Source organism: Scleropages formosus, chromosome 1, assembly GCF_900964775.1.
Source record: "Scleropages formosus chromosome 1, fSclFor1.1, whole genome shotgun sequence".
Classification (NCBI taxonomy): Eukaryota; Metazoa; Chordata; class Actinopteri; order Osteoglossiformes; family Osteoglossidae; genus Scleropages; species Scleropages formosus.
In genome coordinates, this window is record NC_041806.1 from 49,749,812 (window position 1) to 49,768,579 (window position 18,768).

Consider the following 18,768-nt stretch of genomic DNA (forward strand, 5'->3'; position numbering starts at 1 on the left):
CAGGGCACAAGGCCGGAGGGGGAGAGGATGCACCCAGGACGGGACACCAGTCCGTCGCAAGGCACCCCAAGCGGGACTCAAACCCCAGACCCACCGGAGAGCAGGACCCGGTCCAACCCACTGCGCCACCGCGCCCCCGCGCCCCCGTAAAAAAACCATAAGTAGGATAATACTGAAAGCCATTCTGGAGGAAGGTATGTGGTAAATGAATCAATGTAAATATACCAGATTTTTGCATGTATCTATTTTATACTTATATGATTTTCATTTAAGGGTCCTGGATCACATGGCAGGAGTGTTTGACAGAATTAAACCAAGTGGCTGTTAAACACTTAAACTGACTGTTTACCCTGAATTGACAGCCGTGCAATGTAACGTCACAGTTATAAATTTGGATAAAAGCGTACTGTGGTAAAATGACGAATGGAATGCAGGTGAGCTACGAGGCCAGGATGGCTGAGCTCTGCTTTGCGCTTCCGCGTCACGTCGCACGTACTTGAGGCAGGGCACGTTGTCCCGGATGCCGTCTGAGGAGCTGCTGCTGGTGGACGGGTGTGAGGGCGGGGCGCTGGTCTGGGGGCTCGACGTGCTGCCCGGGAGCGACTGCTGCTCCGCCGCTGTCTCCGGGGAATCGGCGTCGTTCAGTTCGTACTGCAGCCGGACCTCCAGGAGCTGCGGATGCAATGCGCAGAAACGGATCTCAAGCTGCAGCCCACATAGCCCTGCTGTACTGGGCCGGAGCGCGATGGAGGGCAAAGAACACCGGTTCTTACAAAGCAGAGAATCAAGGATTCAAACAATTCTCATCATTCAGTCCTTTTAAGTTGCATTTCACTCTGTAGCACAGCAAACGTGAGCTGTGTTTGGCCTCCGAGCCACCAGATGGCAGTAAAGAGCACCTAAACGGAACAGGCGTGCGGGACCACCTTACGTCAGCTCACTTCCACAGTGTTTACAGCGCGTGCCTGGTGTTCCGCAGTGTCGGTGATCAGCGAAAAGATGAGGAATGTTACACATGTCTATGGGATAAATCGGTCAAAAATCCGCACTGAATAGGAGTTTGTGGGACAAAATTTATTTTCAGGTATTTTAAATTCGTTCTAATTTTAATGTAGCTCAAAGTCAATAAAAATGTAGAAGTTAGGAAAATCCTACAAGGCGTATTTGTAGCTCTCATAGCTATATGTTAGGTTTTCACAGAGCAGAACTAAGGAATAAATCAAGGGACGGCTTTCATTTATTGTGACTTAGCGGCACAAGTTACAAACAGACCGAGTTACAGACAAGCGTCAGTTGTGTTCGTCAGTCAGTGCACACGACCACCCCCCCTCCCCCGAGTCGGTATCTAGGGACGGCCAAGAAGCCGTGTCAGAGCAGACAGAATCGCAGAGAGCTCTTTTCGATCTGCAGAGTCAGGTCATGAGCTTGTGACCCCAAAGAAGTAACGTGAGACCACAACCGACCGCACGGTGAACGCTGGAAGACGGACCCGCCGCCGCTGTGTGCAAACCACCGCAAGGACGCACGGCCACCGTCCCATACGACTCGCCGGCACTCACCTGCACCACCTCCGTGGTCACTTCCTGCTTGCTGAAGCGGTAGACGATGACGTGCGCCGACACTCCCGCCACACACAGCATCCTGCTCTCCGCGCACCAGGACATGATCTGGATGGCGAAGGGGTCTTCGTCCACGATGTCCGTGCAGGGCTTGTCCTCCTTGTTCCGGGACTTCTCAAACACCTTGGCCGTCTTCAGCTTGTACAGCACCTGGAGCATTACTGGGAGAGCGACCGCGGTAACCAGGTCAGCCCGTCACTTCACGTGGCCTCCAGAGGGGACGGGACACACGAATCCGAGTCGGTCGCGCCCTCGACCCCACGGCTCGGCGCTGAAGCCAACCCCCTCCGAGCCGTGGGGTCGAGGGCGCGACCGAATCACAGCCTCCTTAGACCAGGTTAGTCACGGGTTGATCACGCTTCCGCTCACGTGTTACATGGCTCCACGTAGGGTTTATTAATGCTGTATGAGGTCATCGTTCACCTCCTCCATCTGGGTGTCGCAAGTCATCGGTAGGGATGACATGTCAAAGTCAGCAAGTTCCCATAACCCGCAGCAGGGACCTGTCATCCGTGTCCCATCCCCTCCTAGTCCTTTTACATTCTGGCACGTGGAGACACATGAAAAGCACACAGCAAAGGGAAATCTGTCACACGGGAACTTCACACTGCTGCCACCCCCAGCCGGCGCGACACCAGTGACGGCGCCGTGCCACTTTTAAGCATGTAAGTGAGCGCGCTGCGACCGAGGGACCCGGGAAGAGGCTGTCTCACATAAGCTGGACCCTGACAGATGTCTGGAGTGGGGATTTATGGGAAAACCAGATGTCCGTTCTCCGCGTCGTCGATAAACGACCTTCCCGGCGCACATCTGCACTTGAGCTTTACAACAGAAAAAAAACGCCAAGGATGCAAGTGCACTGGCTGAGGGTTTGAAACTTGCTGTGTGGTTTCACTGCCCCTCCCCCCTTGCTTCTGTCTAAATATCTTAACCTATTTATTTATTTCGATATGTTTCATCATTGTATGTATGTATATATATTGGATGTTGCTGCAACCTAAAGCAGTTTGTCTCTGGGGATCAGTAACGTTTTCATTCATTCCTTCATTCATTCATGCAAATAGCTGTGGAGGACAGGAAAAATACACAGAATTTAAAAGTATGAGCCCTTCGCACCATATTCCCATGACCATGACTCCTAAGAATCTATATGTAGGCACAGTATGTATGTTATACATTTATTCATGTTAAATGTTGTATGTTGCTGCAACCCAGTGTAATTTCCTTCTGGAGATTAATAAGGTATCAATCAATCAATCAAAAATCAGTGAAGGTGATGCATGGGAAAAACACACACACACACACACATTGTCAGAACCGCTCGTCCCTTACGGGGTCACGGGGAACCGGAGCCTAACCCGGCAACACAGGGCGTAAGGCCGGAGGGGGAAGGGGACACACCCAGGACGGGACGCCAGTCCGTCACAAGGCACCCCAAGCGGGACTCGAACCCCAGACCCACCAGAGAGTAGGACTGCAGTCCAACCCACTGCGCCACCGCACCCCCTGATCCATGGGAAAAACAAATCAATTAAAAATATGACCCCACATCATCCAAACCGCTTGTCCCATACAGGGTCGCGGGGAGCCGGAGCCTAACCCGGCAACACAGGACATAAGGCTGGAGGGGGAAGCGGACACACCAGGATGGGATGCCAGTCCATCACAAGGCACCCCAAGTGGGAATCGAACCCCAGACCCACGAGAGAGCAGGACAAGGTCCAACCCACTGCGCCACCACGGCCCCCTAAAAATATGACCCTTTTGCACTGAATTATTACACCATCGTGACTACTACAGTTCTGTATTTTTGCATGTATATGTATGTTATATGTTGCAGCAGCCTAATGCAACTTCCTCTAGAGATTAAATAAATTTTCATTCATTCATTCATTCATTCATTCATCCATTCACCCGTTCATTCATTCATTCCTGCAATCACAGAGCTGCGCTGGATGCACTGGAAAAAAAAAAAAAAAAGAGGAGCGCAACCCCTTCGCAGGGGACCCCAGTACGGTACTTACTTGCAGATGCGTCCCAGAACTTCACCGACCCGTCAGCATGTCTGTTGTTGACACAAAGAGAGAGCAAACAGCGCCGCCGTCAGCTTCGCCGACATCTCGCACCCCCAGAGGACCCACGCGCCTCCGTAGCGTCTCCCGGCTGTCAGCCCGAGAGCTGCTCCTCTGAAGGGGAACATCTAACACTGGCACAGCTGACACCTTCCGCTCCTCAAAGGCATTAGCGACCGAGCACAGAACGGTTGTTCGACATGCCGCAAGCGATGTGCAGTGCGGTTCACACCTCTCTCTCTCTCTTTCACGCACGCACACACACAGGGCCGCACGCAGGCAAGCAGGCGTGGCAACAAATCCAAACCCGAGAAGCTCTCCCGACAGCCATCGGCAGTGTGGTGGACCCTCACCCTGCGAGCTCTGACCAGGCACGGTCACACTGTGACATGTCGCTTGCCTGTTATGTGACCGAACGACAGCATCGATGACGCGTACACACGGGGCCACGAGCGCTCCGCTGAGCTAAATTGCTAAAGCCGTCACCCTGGACATGAAAGCTGCCTTCAATGAAAGGCCAGCTTTACCGCGGTGACAGGAATGCGGTCTGGCAGAATAGCGAAGCACATCGTAGGGCAGATGTTGAGAGCAACATAGCAGGCCAGTGACCGCACGCTGCTTGGGAGACCTCATAGTGGTTGTGTGCGGTCATCATATGCGACCCCATCACTCCCATCTCTGCAGGACAAACACAACCGGACAGCGTTTTTGCAGTTGTTCTCATTCGGCCCGACCGGCTTCCATAGTGCAGCTTCCCTACGGCGTACCCTACTGTGGTCAGAGCTGAAAAGCATGCTGGGAGGTCGGCTCAAGACTTGCAAAACTGCCACGGTGTGTGCGCGCGCCATGGTCGCTGTGGTGGGACCGTCAAAGACAGTTACGGGCTGATTCTGAGCCAGACCTTCCTGGACGCCTCCACCGGATCTCCTGTCCAAGTCAGAAACTTCTACCTTAGTCAGAACCATGTGACCCTCCCTGTCTGAGCTGGAGACGCCAATCTCTTCCTACAGTACTTCCTGTGAGGCCTCGAACCCCCCGCCCGTCCCCACAGACCCCACCCCTTTCCGCCGACACGCCCTTACCCGGTGATGATGATCTCTGGGTAGCTCTGAGTGCCAAGCCCCCAGTTACCACCACTTATGGGCCACTCCTGTGAAGGAGAAGGAAATGAGAATTACTGCTCTCAGACACACGACATGCAGCAATTAAAGCACCGCTCATGACCGGAGCTCAGCTCACTGGGTACTGGAACGAGCAAACGGCACAGTGCATCGCATCATTTTTAATATAGTTTCAGAACGAAAATGGGAAAAAATTAGCAAAGTGGAAAACAATTTATTTTTTAAACATCACTTTATGTCAGTATGTGACGTGATTTACTTGCATTGTTTATTATGGCACCGCATTTATTAATTTTGCTATTCGGTTACCATACCAATGTCTATTATATTTTCTTGCCATATTACACAACCTGGCTAACACAGGTAGGTTTTACCATGTAACCTCACTAGTAAAGTTAACTTGTAGGAAGTAATCTCTCCCATCCAGTCTCACTAACTCCGGTAATTTAGATGGTCCAACCCAGCAGCACAGCGCAGGCCGGAGAGTCACGGGGATTGAGAACTGCACATTTCCCAAAGGAAAGGTGCAGTAACATTTATTTATTTAGCAGATGCTTGTTTCCGGAGTGACTTCCAGTGAACTCTATGTAGTGTTATCAGCCCACACACTATATTCACCACGGTGACTTACACTGCTAGATACACTACTTACACTGGGTCACTCATCCATACATCAGTAGAACACACACACACTCTCTCTGTCACTCACACACTATGGGGGAACCTGAACAGCATGTCTTTGGACTGTGGGAGGAAACCAGAGCACCCAGAGGAAACCCACACAGACACAGGGAGAACATGCAAACTCCACACAGACTGAGCAGGTATCAAACCCACATCCTCCCGCACCACCCAGGCGCTGTGAAACAGCAGCGCTACTCGCTGTGCCACAGTGCCACCCCATAGTTCTGAAAAGAAGGTAGAAAGAGTGGAAGAAGGGTACCTTTTTACTGTAACCTTGCCGCTTCTGTCTTGACCCAACAGAGTAAAGTGCAGGTATGATGTCTACGGGACAGTCAGCAAAGTATTCACAACACGTCACAGGGGACTCGTGGATGGTCAGCGGATACGGGTTCTCAAAAATCGGGTAGCTGGGGAAGGACAGAAAGTAACGGCACGCAGCTCTTGGTAAGACGCCCGGACCGTGAGACGGACACAGACTGACATTAAGCAGAGATTCACGCGACCGCTGGAAAGTCGTGCTCCACCTGAACCCATGGAGACGTTAACCGCTAACAGCGAGAACAACCGGGTTTAGCATGCGGTCGCTCTACATGCAATCGTGGTGCTCATACAATATTTAGCCATTTCCCAGCGCTTGCTCCACTTTCGCTCCCTCTAATTGCGAGTTGCACCGGACCGATTCCCTGTGCAGGGAGCACGACGGACGAAGGACATGGGCTCCTCCAAGGCATCTTCACGATGATGTCGACAGTGTCGGTCCTCCCAGAAGGTCAACGGGAGCTGCGGTCAGCCTCCGGGGCCTACCTCTGTCACCACTGGGCAGCGACACAACTCAAACTGCGACGCGACTCGAGAAGACGGCCTTAACAGACAAAGGGGCGCGGGGCCCCGTGCTGAAATATTTCTCATGTACCCTTTCATCTAGATCGCAAAGCTGCGATTGATTTTCAGTCCATTAACGACAAACTCCTTGGTTAACTTGACGGTTAGTCACGCTATCTGTTTTAGCCTCGAGCACCAGTTTCATAAAATCTGCAAATGTGGGAAGGAGGAGGAAAAAAAAAACAAAAACGCTCAGACATACCCGTTTTGAGCGAGGTCGATAACTACTAAATCCTTCTCGAGGAGGACCACGACAGCGTACGGTTCCTGAAAATCTGTGGAGAGAAATTGAAATTACTGCCATTCGATCACGGTTAAATTCCGAGCAGTGAAATATCAGCAGGGAGGCGTAACGGCTGCTTATGATCCAGTTATGATCTTACACAAAGTGGCATTCGTCCACGAAAGCAGCAGCACTGCGGCGTTCGGGTCCTGTCAAGTAAGACTCGCTCACGAGCGCTGTCACACAGCGACGGGGGCGTCCCGTTGGTCGGGGTGGGGGGCATAAATTGGCGAAGTGGACCCAGTTCTGCGGCGTTCACAGCTGTCTGCCCGCTTGCATTAGAAGCTCAACAAGGCCCCCCTAGTTGGCACGCCCGCCATCGCTAACGCTAAAGAAGCATTGCCCTATGGGAGAGGCCTTGGAAGCGACCTTGGCAGTCTCTCCAAATCAGTTTCTTCTTTCCTTGGTGGCAAATAAGAGCCAGCAGTGGCGTTACATCGTGTGTGTGTGTGGTGAGGGCACCAATAACCTTCAAAATGAAACTTTGCGTCGCGTCGCTTTTCTAATCTTCGCGGCGAAAATTAACGGAATTAAATATTTGCGCGGAGGATGGCGACGCCGCTCTCGGTGTGTTACACAAACGAGGCAGCCCGAAATGAGGCCTGTCCTCGAAGAGGGAGCAGAAAACAGAATTACATAAGTGTGCCTCCAAAGGTCGGGAAATGAGCTCGAGAGAAAGAGCCAAACGCTGGCCGCGAACGAGTCGCGTGGCCCAATTGCGTAACGGAAAAGCCTTCGTTGAGCTCCAGAGAGGAGCCGCTTCCCGATGTGGCTGCTGGCATGTAATCTCTGGAGAAGTGTGAAGGCTCAGCTGGGGAGCGACAGTCTTCCCTTTGCTCTCCTACTTCAGCACCTACTCTTTCGCAGACTAGTATTCCGACTTCTACTCCGACTCATTCTTGGACTATTGCTCTTCCTCTGAGTCTTATCCAACCGCCTCTAAGACTCTTGCGTGGACTCCTGCTACAACTCATATACCAACTATTGCTCCAGGTTCTTTGACTCTTGCATAGAGTCCTCCTCCAAATCCTCCATTGGCTCTTCTGGGAGTTCCAACTCTTAGGCTATTACTCCAACTCTGTCTTCAACTCTTGCTTAATCTCCTTCTCTGACTCTTACTCATGACTGCTCTTCCTCCATTCTCTCACTGACTCTTACTCCAACTCCATTTTAGATTCTTGTGTGGATTCCTACTACTACTCATACACCAACACCTTCATAGACTCTTGTGTTGACTCCTAATATGACTCATATACCAACTATTACTCCAGCTCCTTCGATTCTTGCATGGAGTCCTTGTCCAAATCATGGAGTCCTTGTCCAACTATTTCTCCAAATCCTGTTTTGACCCTTGTGGGAATTCCAACTCTTACACTAACTGTTACTCCAACATAGCGATGTCTGCTACGTCTCTCGACTCTTTGTTCAGCACTCCCTGCCACTGTGTGAGAAGTGTGCTCCATAGAACTCCATTGAATTGAACTGAACTTTGCTTTGGTTCCTACTCCAGTTTTTATTCATGCAACAACATCAATTCTTGACCCTCTGACTCTTACTCCAAATCCATCTCAGCTTCTTGTGTGGACTCTTACTACAACTCATGGTCCAACATTTACTCCAACTCCTTCACAGACTCTTGCGTGGACCTCTACTCAGAACTGTAATTATTATTCCAAATCCTTCTTCAGTTCTTGAGTGGACTCTTACTCCAACTCCTACTCTTACGCCAACTCTAATTTCCATTTTTGCTTGTGCTCCTACTCCGACTCTTATTCAATGCAGCACCGTCAAAGACGGGACCTGAACTAAAGGAGTGCTACAAGTTGTTTTTTCAAATTAACTGGGGGAAAAAAACTGAGGAGAGCATCCCCCAACGTTACAGGAACCGTCTGCGGGATGAACGCAAGGATCAACCAGAGGAGATTCTGCACAAAACCGTCACCACTTTACATAACTGCAATCATCATGCTTTAATCGGAAGGGAGCCTGAAGTTAATCTCTTTGGCCTAAATCGGACCGAAAAATTTGTAGCTGGACCAACAGGGAGAGTGACAGTTACTCAATTACATAAATACTTTACCATATCTGCCAAAGCCAAGGCAAAAAGAGCTTTTAGAAGTACTGCATCCCTTAAGGTCACTTTGGTCATGCTTTATATAACCTCTGGTCGGGTATACCTGGTTCCTTCATACGCAGTACTCATCTCCCAGTAGCTGTGAAGGCTGTGCCCTTGTGTTAACAGATCACATGCATGTTGGCAGTTTTTCCAAGACCACAGCACCAGGCTAATAGGTGGGAGGAATTAAAGAAGCTTTGGGACTATTATTAACGGAGTCATATATCAGAAAACATCTAATTTCTTCACAGGAAATGTTGGGTAATTATCAAAATTAATCTACCGTGAGTAACCAAATATTTCTGACATAACATTTCCTGGGTTTTTCCTGAAGAATTGGGCTCGCTCACCGTTGGGGTATGGTGTCTCGCACAGCGTCAGGAAGTCCACAATGGGGTAGTCCATCTCAAGTACAGCCGTACTCTTCCCATGCATCACGGTGAGGCAAGGTCTTCTACCCACCGTGTCGTAGGACAGACCCCCGGACAGGATCATGAAGGGGTCCCTGAGTGAAGGCAGCCAACATGTCAGTCGGGCAACAGCTCTTTTGTCGCTCAGGCTCCACTCCTTCCTGCTACTTTCAGAGTGGTGGGACCCCAGATTCCATGCTTACCCGGCTCTGGTGGTCTTGTACTCCACCTTCAGGATGGGCTTGCAGGGTTCAGGCTTCTTTCCATCCTTTGGCTGCTTTCCTGAAATGGACCAGTCCCCCGACACGTTCAGTATAGGGCTTTTTAAAACATTCGAGAAGTTTACTGCCATCTAGCATTCCTGGGCCACACCCTTATCCAGTAGCATGAGGGTTTGCCCTCTGACACACTATTTATGCCTGTTACATTTACGTTTGACTTATTTATTCAGCTGAAGAGCTTTAGATGCAGACACGTGGATGTTGAAGCACAGTAAGGGTGTCCAATACCACCGTTTTAATCGGCACACGGTACAGGAGTATCTACATATACAACAAAGATAATTGTGAAAGATGATCTAAGTTCACAGAGATGTTAGGAGATCAGGAGAGAAATGGGTCTGGAAGAGATGGGTTTGAGACCCTTTTTTAATGTTTAAAAGGATTCAGCAGCCCTGAGGGGTAGAGGGGACTCATTCCATCATACCAGAGCCAAAGCCAAGAAAATGCAGACTTTTTGATTTTGGACCTCTCATGCACCTAATGGCCAGAGGTGCAGGTGCACGGTGCTCTTGTAGGGGGGAAAGGAAACGGTGAGCTCCTGTGGGTACGAGGGTGGTCAGAGCATCAGACGACCGACTGCGGCCCAATCAGCTCAGCCTGGCTTCTTTTGGCTGAGTTCCAGAGCCCGCGTCATGCTCGGCACTAGAGAATGTTCATTTCTGCACCTTCCCCGTGAGCTGGTCCTCGTTGCTAGGTCTGCTATTGTCTCCAGGTCACAACGCAAGAATCGTGTGTTGGAGGAGCTAACGGCTGCGCTGGGGGACGTCACTGCAGAGCCCCCCGTCTCCTGGGGAAATGGACGCCTGCATGACTCATGTTCCTGTCTGCTGCTGCATTGTCGCCACACTTGAGCAGTAAAGGGTACAGCGCACGCTGAAACACACTTTCTGTCTCCTAATTGAGTCTGAACTCATGTTTGCTTTTGAGATATCTGCCTTTTCCTTTTCTCTTTCTCTGTTGCCCTTTCAATCTTCCTATCTTCCAGTCACTTTTTAAAAATGTCTATTTACCTTCTGTTGTAGACACAGCAAGGGGGAGATCAAGGAAAAGTTTAAACTGATATCCAGACCACATTCATCACGAGTATCCCGGGCAGCAGTCCTGAGCCCTTCGGTGCCATTTCGGCTCAGTTGCATCCACAGCCTATCCAACTGCACTGCTTCCTACTGCAACTGGATCCTCCAAAGACCCCACGTTCAACCAACAGCGGTCAGCTCTTACACGTCAATGCTTAATCTACACAGAGCTTCCAGAGAGAGGGGCACTTCCGAGAACCCGGAACGCGAAAGGGAATTCATTGTCTTACACCTCATAGTAACAAAGACAACATCATTAAATGGTAACGTACTGTATAACCCTCTCAGTCCCTGACACCGTGGGGGCTTATTTTCTCATTCAAAGATTGTGACTGGCAGAGGAACAGTGGCAAAAAATATGTGGATTTGTAATGAAGAGGATTTCTTTTAATCCAACGTACTGGTAAAGTCAGCAAAGGTGCGCATAAAAATTGGGATGAAAGTTTGCAGTTGTGCCCTGATCTCCGAATGTGACCTAAAGGCCGGAAGATATGAGTTGTTCAAACAAACTCTGTAGGCCATCGAGTAAATAAGAACCAAGCCTGGAGTGGAGAAATGAAATGTTACCTTACTTTGAAAGAATGTACCTTTATGTTTGGGAAATAAAAATAGCAAATTCGAGACAAGCTGCCTTCAAAAATCCATGCAAACAGTTTAAATTTGGCTATTAAAACAGGAACAAGTGTAATGTTTCCTTATGAAACATCCTGGCTAGTGGAAGTCAGAGATTAGTCATGCAGCACTGGGTCCATCCATCTGTTTTTCTGGACAACCGTGGGTGTAGACTGGAAGGCAAGAAAGCGTCTCTAATCCATGTTTTGAAAAAGAGAGAGAGAGAGAGCAGTGCGGGGAGATGGTGTGCGAAACATCTCTAAGCGAAGACTGACCACACAGTCTCGCCGTGCGAGGTGGGTGACTGCGACACGTCTCGAACTCACCGTGTGGGGTGATTGTCTGTGCGGGCTTGCCAGGGGACTTGACATTCCATATGGTCAGCGTGCCGTCCGAGTGGCTGCAGATGAACTGCTTCCCTTCATGGTGCCAGGCCACTGAATGGATCGCCTGCAGGTGCCCAAAGAGGAGGAGCGATCAAGTAAGGATGTCTAATAACTGGGTAATTGACTATAACTATTTTAATATAGCAGATAACCATTCTGTCGAAAGGTGAACAACGGAAATTTCAAACCCTTTGAAACAAGTGCAAAAGCCTCACAGGTGCCGTTATCCCTATTAAAATTGCTATTCGGCTGATTTTTGCAAAAATGTGATGAAAAAGGTTAACTGCATCCAAAGAGGGAGAACCCAAAAAGTCCAAAGACGCTGCATGGGTCGAGGAATAGGGGTCACTGATGTAGAAGTTAGGAACCCCCCGGAAAGGGTGTAAATTGCACTTAACACTTAAGCTACAGCAGTAATAAACTGCCTTCATTAGCAGGTACAGGCCAACAGTTTCCTGCCAAATGTATTCCATCGCTGTTTCCTGCTGCAGACCCGTACAGATTAATGGGCTCCAGACGAGACGCCGGGGAGACATTCTTCAAAAAACAATGAAAGAATACCCGACCCAACAGCTTGGTGCCATAAGAGACCACCCAGACACCACGAGGATCTGTACCTGCAGACGACCGCCTACTCCCCACCTCCCAGCACTTGGAGTGTCGGCTTACGCTCACATTATTACTGTGGGCTCCTGAGTCGAACGTGTCACTGTCGTAATTAAAAGCAGCAATCTCTCCCGATCGCAGTGCTCCTGGCTGCCCGAAGAGAACACCCTTGACTACTGCTTCTCCATCCTCGAATTACCACGGTGGGCAGTAAGAGCGCTGAGAGTCTGGGTGCAACAGGTTGCATGCCCAGCGCCAGAATCCAACCATCATTATTTTTTAATTAAGTTCAGTCTCCCCTTCCTCAGCATAATCCAAACAACTCTTTCTATTTCAAACTAAGAGAAAGGGCTAAACGAGCCAAACAACAAATCAATGGTAGAGCTACTGCATTATTAATAAAACAAACAGGAATGGACAAGCTTACTAATCTTCAGCCCATTACACCTACACACAGAGCAACAGAATGATTGTGGGAGTGAAGATGTGGGAGACGGGTAAATGAAGGAGGAGTGATTAACGCTCCTACACATCTGTAAGAGGTGAGAGGTTGACGGTTACATTCTTGAGGGTGAACAGCATCAAGAGACGTTCTGCACTTTCCTGGGTTAAGAGATAGAATTTAAACTCTTCCGTCGGTACCGGTTAGACACCTGTCATACGTACTTGAGGAGTCTGAATATATCATTTGTGCAGATTAGCATGAACATTTAAAGATGAGAAATGACTGTTTAGATTCATGGTAAGCTTTTGAAAAAAGCTAGAAGTGGTATTTCTGAGGTCAGATTTTTCTCAAGTATATGTAAATTCAAATCGTACGTCCACGAAAAAACACTAATAACATGTACCTGAGTAGACCATGGTAATAAAAGCACAAAATGTATTAATTAATGCCGATAAAGAGACTGCTCAGTTATGGCAACAACCTGTTTGTTGAGAATCACATTTTCTATGACAACAAGACAATCGATGCTGGTGTACTGAGTAAGGAAAACAAAAGAAAACAAAACAAAAAAACCTTGGCGAGTCCAAAGGGTATTAATCTTAATTGAAACAACCCATATTAACTGCTGTCTATGGACAAAGAAGTGGGAATCACAGGGCCAGTAATGCACAGGGCCTGACAGCATTGATCAACATGAAAAATGGATCAGGGAGCTCATGCCAATTAGCAGCACTCCGCAGTAGTGGGGGGCAAGGGTGGGATGGAGGGTAATCACCCATTGCTGTATAATGCACGCTAAATGTATCTGGCAAACACCCATGTGACCGTTCATTCAAACCCAACTAGCGGTGTCTCTCTCAAGACAACAAATGAATGGTTTACACATGTACTACGCAGCATTTTTTGTGGTTTGCATCAGGTGAGACCCCTCTGCTCTTTCATATCAGCAGAGGAAATAGAAGACAAATGCAAAGCAAACACACTGGCTGATGATGCTTGACTAATTGGAGGCTGGGCGACTTGTATCTACCTACCTACCTACCCGATTGCTCTTGCTATTTAACATTAACTACTTAAAAAATAAAAAAAGGGATGATTTAGAGGTGGGTACCAGTCCACACACACACACACACACACACACACACACACACACACACACACCTGGTAGGCTGCATCAGAACCAACGTGTTGACCACATGCCAAAAATGACACCCCCAAGGCAAAAGACCCAGGAAGAGGGAGCATGATTCAGATGTTCAGGTGTTCGTCGAGCTTGGCATTCAGACCGCAAACGTTTCATCACCAGTTTCATCAGATGATGTCACCTCGGCTGGTGATGAAACGTTTGCAGTCTGAATGCCAAGCTCGACGAAGACCTGAACACTTGAATCAACAACCCAAGCTACGAACACCATCAATCTTCTGTACCATTTCTAGGGAGCATGATGGGTTTCTTAGGATGAAACTCTCACACACACTGCTTCACTAAGTTTTACTAAGTAGGCGGCGGGTGTCCTCTGGTTCGATTCCCTGTAGAACTCCTGCTATACCCCTGAGGAATGTGCTAAACACGGACTGTTTAAAAGAACCTTCGGCTATGCAAACGGAAGAAGTGTGATCACAAGCTATGCAAGTCGCTTTGGATAATTTAAGCCATGTAAATAAGAGTGTTATGTAAATACCACGCTTTTCAGCGTTTCTGCGACTTTTAAAAAATATGCTGAAACAATTGCCGTGCTGGCGATGAGGACCGCATTATTAATTTGAATTAACTGCAAAGCTGCTCCTGCTGTTAACTCTTCTGTGCTGGTTTCGGCAGCCCTGCTTGCTTTCTATTCAGTGTCGCGCACAGCAAAGATTGTGCCCTTTGCAGGAGGGAAGAAAAAACAGTGAAAGGAAGGTGCTGTTAAAAAAACATGTAAAAGCGACGTTCTTTTCATTTCTCCTGCATTGATCATTCGCAGAGAACGCTGTAAAGGAGTGAACTCACTTTTTACATTATATACATCTATCATTATACCATATTATATTTGTATTTATTATATATTATATTGTTTTCCTTTTGCTGTGAACTGCATGTTGTAGAAAGTTCTAGAATGAAAGCACCTTTACAACTTGGTGAAATTCCATTAGCAGGAACTGGAGGCTAAAGGAACGTCAGATGGTTCTTGTTTTCGGTACAAGAACACGAGAAAAACACGGGACGCGCGGGTGAACTAACATCGGGTGTGTGTGTTACTCCCTTACAAGCGCGCGCACCAGTGATGGATAACAGCTGGCGAAATTCTGCACAAACGGCAATAAACCACTTTTTAAGCTTTACCACGTCTCGTCGTCGAATCTCCGAAGAACGAGCCGTCTGGAAAAAGATCAATTCCAAAAGCTGCCGGTGGGAAAGAAAACTATGGAAGTTTCAAGGCAGAAAAGCAGCCGGCGTGGATCAGGGTGACGGCGGCTCTGTCCATCCGAAAGGTGCCCGGTGAGGGGGAATGAAACGCAACCCCGTCCATCAGCGTGAGCGACGTTCTGGACCCGCCTCGCTAGCGTCTCCCTGAGGAGCCCCGAGGCCCGGTTGGACGGAACTCCACCTCCAGGCCTCCTGTCAGTCAAAGTCCTCCTCGCTGGACCTTCAGCTTCACGGATGATTAAACAAATGATTTAAAATGCAGTGTCCCGGGAGACCCTGGTGAGGACCAGTCAATCAGGTCTACCCTCCTAAACACGGTAGTCGCTTTTAAGTTTCCGCTCTGGGTAAATCAGGGTGCTCCCTGGCGCAGTTTCGCTGGTACACTGGCTCCTCACGTTACACATGCAAACGTGTGCTGTGAATTCTCGAAGAAACAAACCCTCCAGTTTACTTATTAACTGTATTTCCTTTACTTGTGTGTAGTCTAAAAGTTTTGCTTGTAGGACAGCTGGTAGCGTAGTGGTGAGAGCCTTTGGGCCCAAAGCTTGCAGGTTCAGTGCCTTCAACTGTAGTACCCTTGAGCAACGTACTTACCCTAAGTTGCCGCAGTAAAATTACCCAGCTGTATAAATGTGTCCATAATTATAAGCTGCTAATAAACGCAAAGCTATATTATTACACACTTTCCACTTCGCCCATGACTCTTAAGTTCGTGTAAGGTGTAAGTGTTCATGCGCTATAACTTTAAGATGATGCCGGACAAACCTTTACACAGCTACTCCTGTAATGTAACATAAATGTTTATATATAAACATACCTTGAGAACTTTTAACTGAGTTTTGAGATTGATGATTATAATTTATTATATGAGCGGCAGGGTGGCACAGCAAGAAGGCCTTTAAAAAGTACAACTGACCTACATCTCCCACACACCAACAAAACCATGAAAGGACCGTCCCCCATTAGCAGCCTAACTTGAAACATCATATCTCACACACACACACACACACACACACACACACACACACACACACACACACACACACACACACACACACACACTACCTGAAACCGTCTGTCCCAAGCAGGGTCGTGGCGAACCGGAGCCTAACCCGGCAACACAAGGCACAAGGATGGAGGGGGAGGGGACACACCCAGGACGGGATCCCAGTCCGTTGCAAGGCACCCCAAGCAGGACTCGAACCCCAGACCCACCAGAGAGTAGGACCTGCTGCGCCACCGCACCCCCCATATCACATAAATGCATCTCTAAAACATAGAAAATTCTTCATCTATAATACGATGTAAAACATTACCAAACCCCCTAAATGTCACTCACACACTACGGGTGAACCTGAACAGCATGTCTTTGGACTGTGGGAGGAAACCAGAGCACCCAGAGGAAACCCACGCATACTCAGCGGGGATCAAACCCACAGCCTCTCGCACAACCCAGGCGCTGTGAGACAGCAGTGCTACTCGCTGTGCCACCGTGCCGCCCTGTTGACCTTTCAGTCACTTCAGTTCTAATTTTAATGCCTCCTGAAGTTAATAAAAATGTGGAACGTCTGACATTATGTATCGCATTGGTACAAACGCGGTCGGCGAGGCGCTAAATGTTGGACAGGCTGAAAAGAGACGGAGGGGAGCTGCACACAGCACCGCTGGAGACTCGGCGGGAGGGCGACGCTCGGCGTTTCTGCAACGCCACCTTCCAGCAAGCTGCCACCCGGCGAAGGGGCACGTGGAGCGGCGCGTGCGGCCGTATCGCCCGGCGATAGGGCCCATTAGCCGCGCTCCGCCGCCCGCCTGTCAAGTGGCTTTTAGAGCCGTTACGAGTCCCTTTTACGTGACTGGAGAAAATCTCTGCACATTACGCTTGTTTTTCTGTTCTCCGTCTTTAAGGGCCACAGCCCATCTGAGAGTGAAAAGCCATCTACGGGAGTGGGGGTGTTGGGGGGGGACTTAGCTGCGGCCACACTAATTGCTGCGCACGATTCTGAGGTTAAGAGCTAAAAGGAAGCGCAGTGAGCCATGGAACACCGATGCCCCCAGGACCACCCAACTTCAGCGCCTTCAGACAATACTCTGTGTGAGGGCGGGGGCTCCGAGGCCTCACAGAGCTCCGGAAAAACGGCACATCGAAGACAAGGCCACGGAAGCAATGAGGCTAACTCGGGTGGCTGGGGGTCAGCGGCGCTCAAGGCTCTGCCCGTGCCCGACGCTGACCTCCACACTGGCGCTGTGACCTACTGCTGGAGATCCATCTCCCAAGGGCAGGAGCTGCAGATCTCAGGGGGGCAGAGAGTCATCGCCCCTGGACTTGAAGGGCACAGGTTCAAATCCTACCTCTTGCTGTAGTAGCCTTGAGCTTACCCTCACTGTACAAAACACACACACACACACACACACACACACCATCTGAACCACTTGTCCCATATCAGCTCATGGGGAGCCAGAGCCTAACCCAGCAACTCAGGGCATAAGGCTGGAGGGAGAGGGGACACACCCAGGACAGGATACCAGCCCATCACAAGGCACCCCAAGTGGGATTTGAACCCCAGACACACTGGAGAGCAGGATGAGGTCCAACCTACTGTGCCACCACACCCCTCACCATACAACTGCTGGAGTAAAAATAACCCGGCTGTATTAATCAGAGTAAGGAGCTTAACACTGGAAATCGCTTTGGAGAGTCAGACAAATAAACGAAATAAACAAATAAAAAAATAAAGCGAGCATGTTGTGGACAGGGAAGAAGGAAAAAAAAGAACACATGGCAGCACACGCTTCACACCAATTTCAGGGCACCCGAGCGCCAGTGTGATTCCTAGCGACTCCATGCTGGATGTTGCAGGGATGCTGAGCGAAGCCAGTCGTGCTTCGGGAGACCGATCTCAGGTCAGATATATCACCACGGGTGGCATCGACGCGGGCTGTGGCTTTGGCCGCTCTCCTCGGCCGGACATCCCCCTCTGCGGATAATTCAGTGTGCGAGGAACGAGGGCAGATAAAAAGAAAACAGAGAGGTGCACCGCGAGGCTGAGTACATGAGCACGGCCCTGCCCCCGGGTGCATTCTCATCACGGAAAATAGGTGGCGCAACGACTTCGCTTACAGCTTTGCTCTCTACTCATCCGAGTAACTCGCTCAAAGGTCCAAGAGCAGGACCTATGTGATCAACTTCGCACGGTAAAGGATGGGAGCCTCCAACCATTTGGCCTGGGAGCACATACACACTCTTGCATACATACACACACACATGCGCGCGCACGCATGCATCTCTACTGGCTGCAAAGCGTTTACTGCCGTGTCACAGAAGATGACCGCATCAGCATGCAAACTTGCCCAGCTCACCACATTTCTATTTCTGCGCCGGTGCCATGAATATTTCATTCCTCTGCTTGTACTTTTGCTTGGCGTTTATTAAAGGCAGGTCTCTCGGAGGGGCCCGCGATGAGCGCTTGTCTCCTTACCTCGTCGTAAGTGTAACGGTAGTCAGCTTTCTTTGATTTCAGGTCCCACAGCACCACGATGCCGGATTCAAATCCAATTATGAGCTGGAATCATATCAAAAAACAATGAGGGGTGGGGGAGGGGCGCAAAGCTTTTTATGGGAACAGGGATGGATGCGGATGCTCTCAGTGCGGAGATGGAGGTGAGCTGTTAGCACAGGAAATGCGAGCTGTGGGTGGCGTGCAGCTCAACCTGAGTCAAGATCACCTCGACGGCAGGTGAGCTTCTCGCACGGACGGTCGGGTTGAACGC

General features: G+C 49.4%; 1 protein-coding gene across 2 annotated transcripts in view; it reads right to left on the reverse strand.

Annotated features, from left to right (window-relative positions):
• Window positions 1-18,768, reverse strand: part of stxbp5a (syntaxin binding protein 5a (tomosyn)) — a 64,560-nt gene that overhangs the window by 13,433 nt on the left and 32,359 nt on the right. For both annotated transcript variants that reach the window (XM_018730367.2, XM_018730368.2), the window contains exons 7-16: window positions 18,477-18,560; window positions 11,483-11,606; window positions 9,391-9,469; window positions 9,128-9,282; window positions 6,581-6,653; window positions 5,756-5,903; window positions 4,774-4,841; window positions 3,644-3,684; window positions 1,560-1,780; window positions 497-672 (exon numbers count right to left, since the gene is read on the reverse strand). In XM_018730367.2, the coding sequence (XP_018585883.1) occupies window positions 497-672; window positions 1,560-1,780; window positions 3,644-3,684; window positions 4,774-4,841; window positions 5,756-5,903; window positions 6,581-6,653; window positions 9,128-9,282; window positions 9,391-9,469; window positions 11,483-11,606; window positions 18,477-18,560 (1,169 nt within the window). The remainder of the gene's footprint in view (window positions 1-496; window positions 673-1,559; window positions 1,781-3,643; window positions 3,685-4,773; window positions 4,842-5,755; window positions 5,904-6,580; window positions 6,654-9,127; window positions 9,283-9,390; window positions 9,470-11,482; window positions 11,607-18,476; window positions 18,561-18,768) is intronic.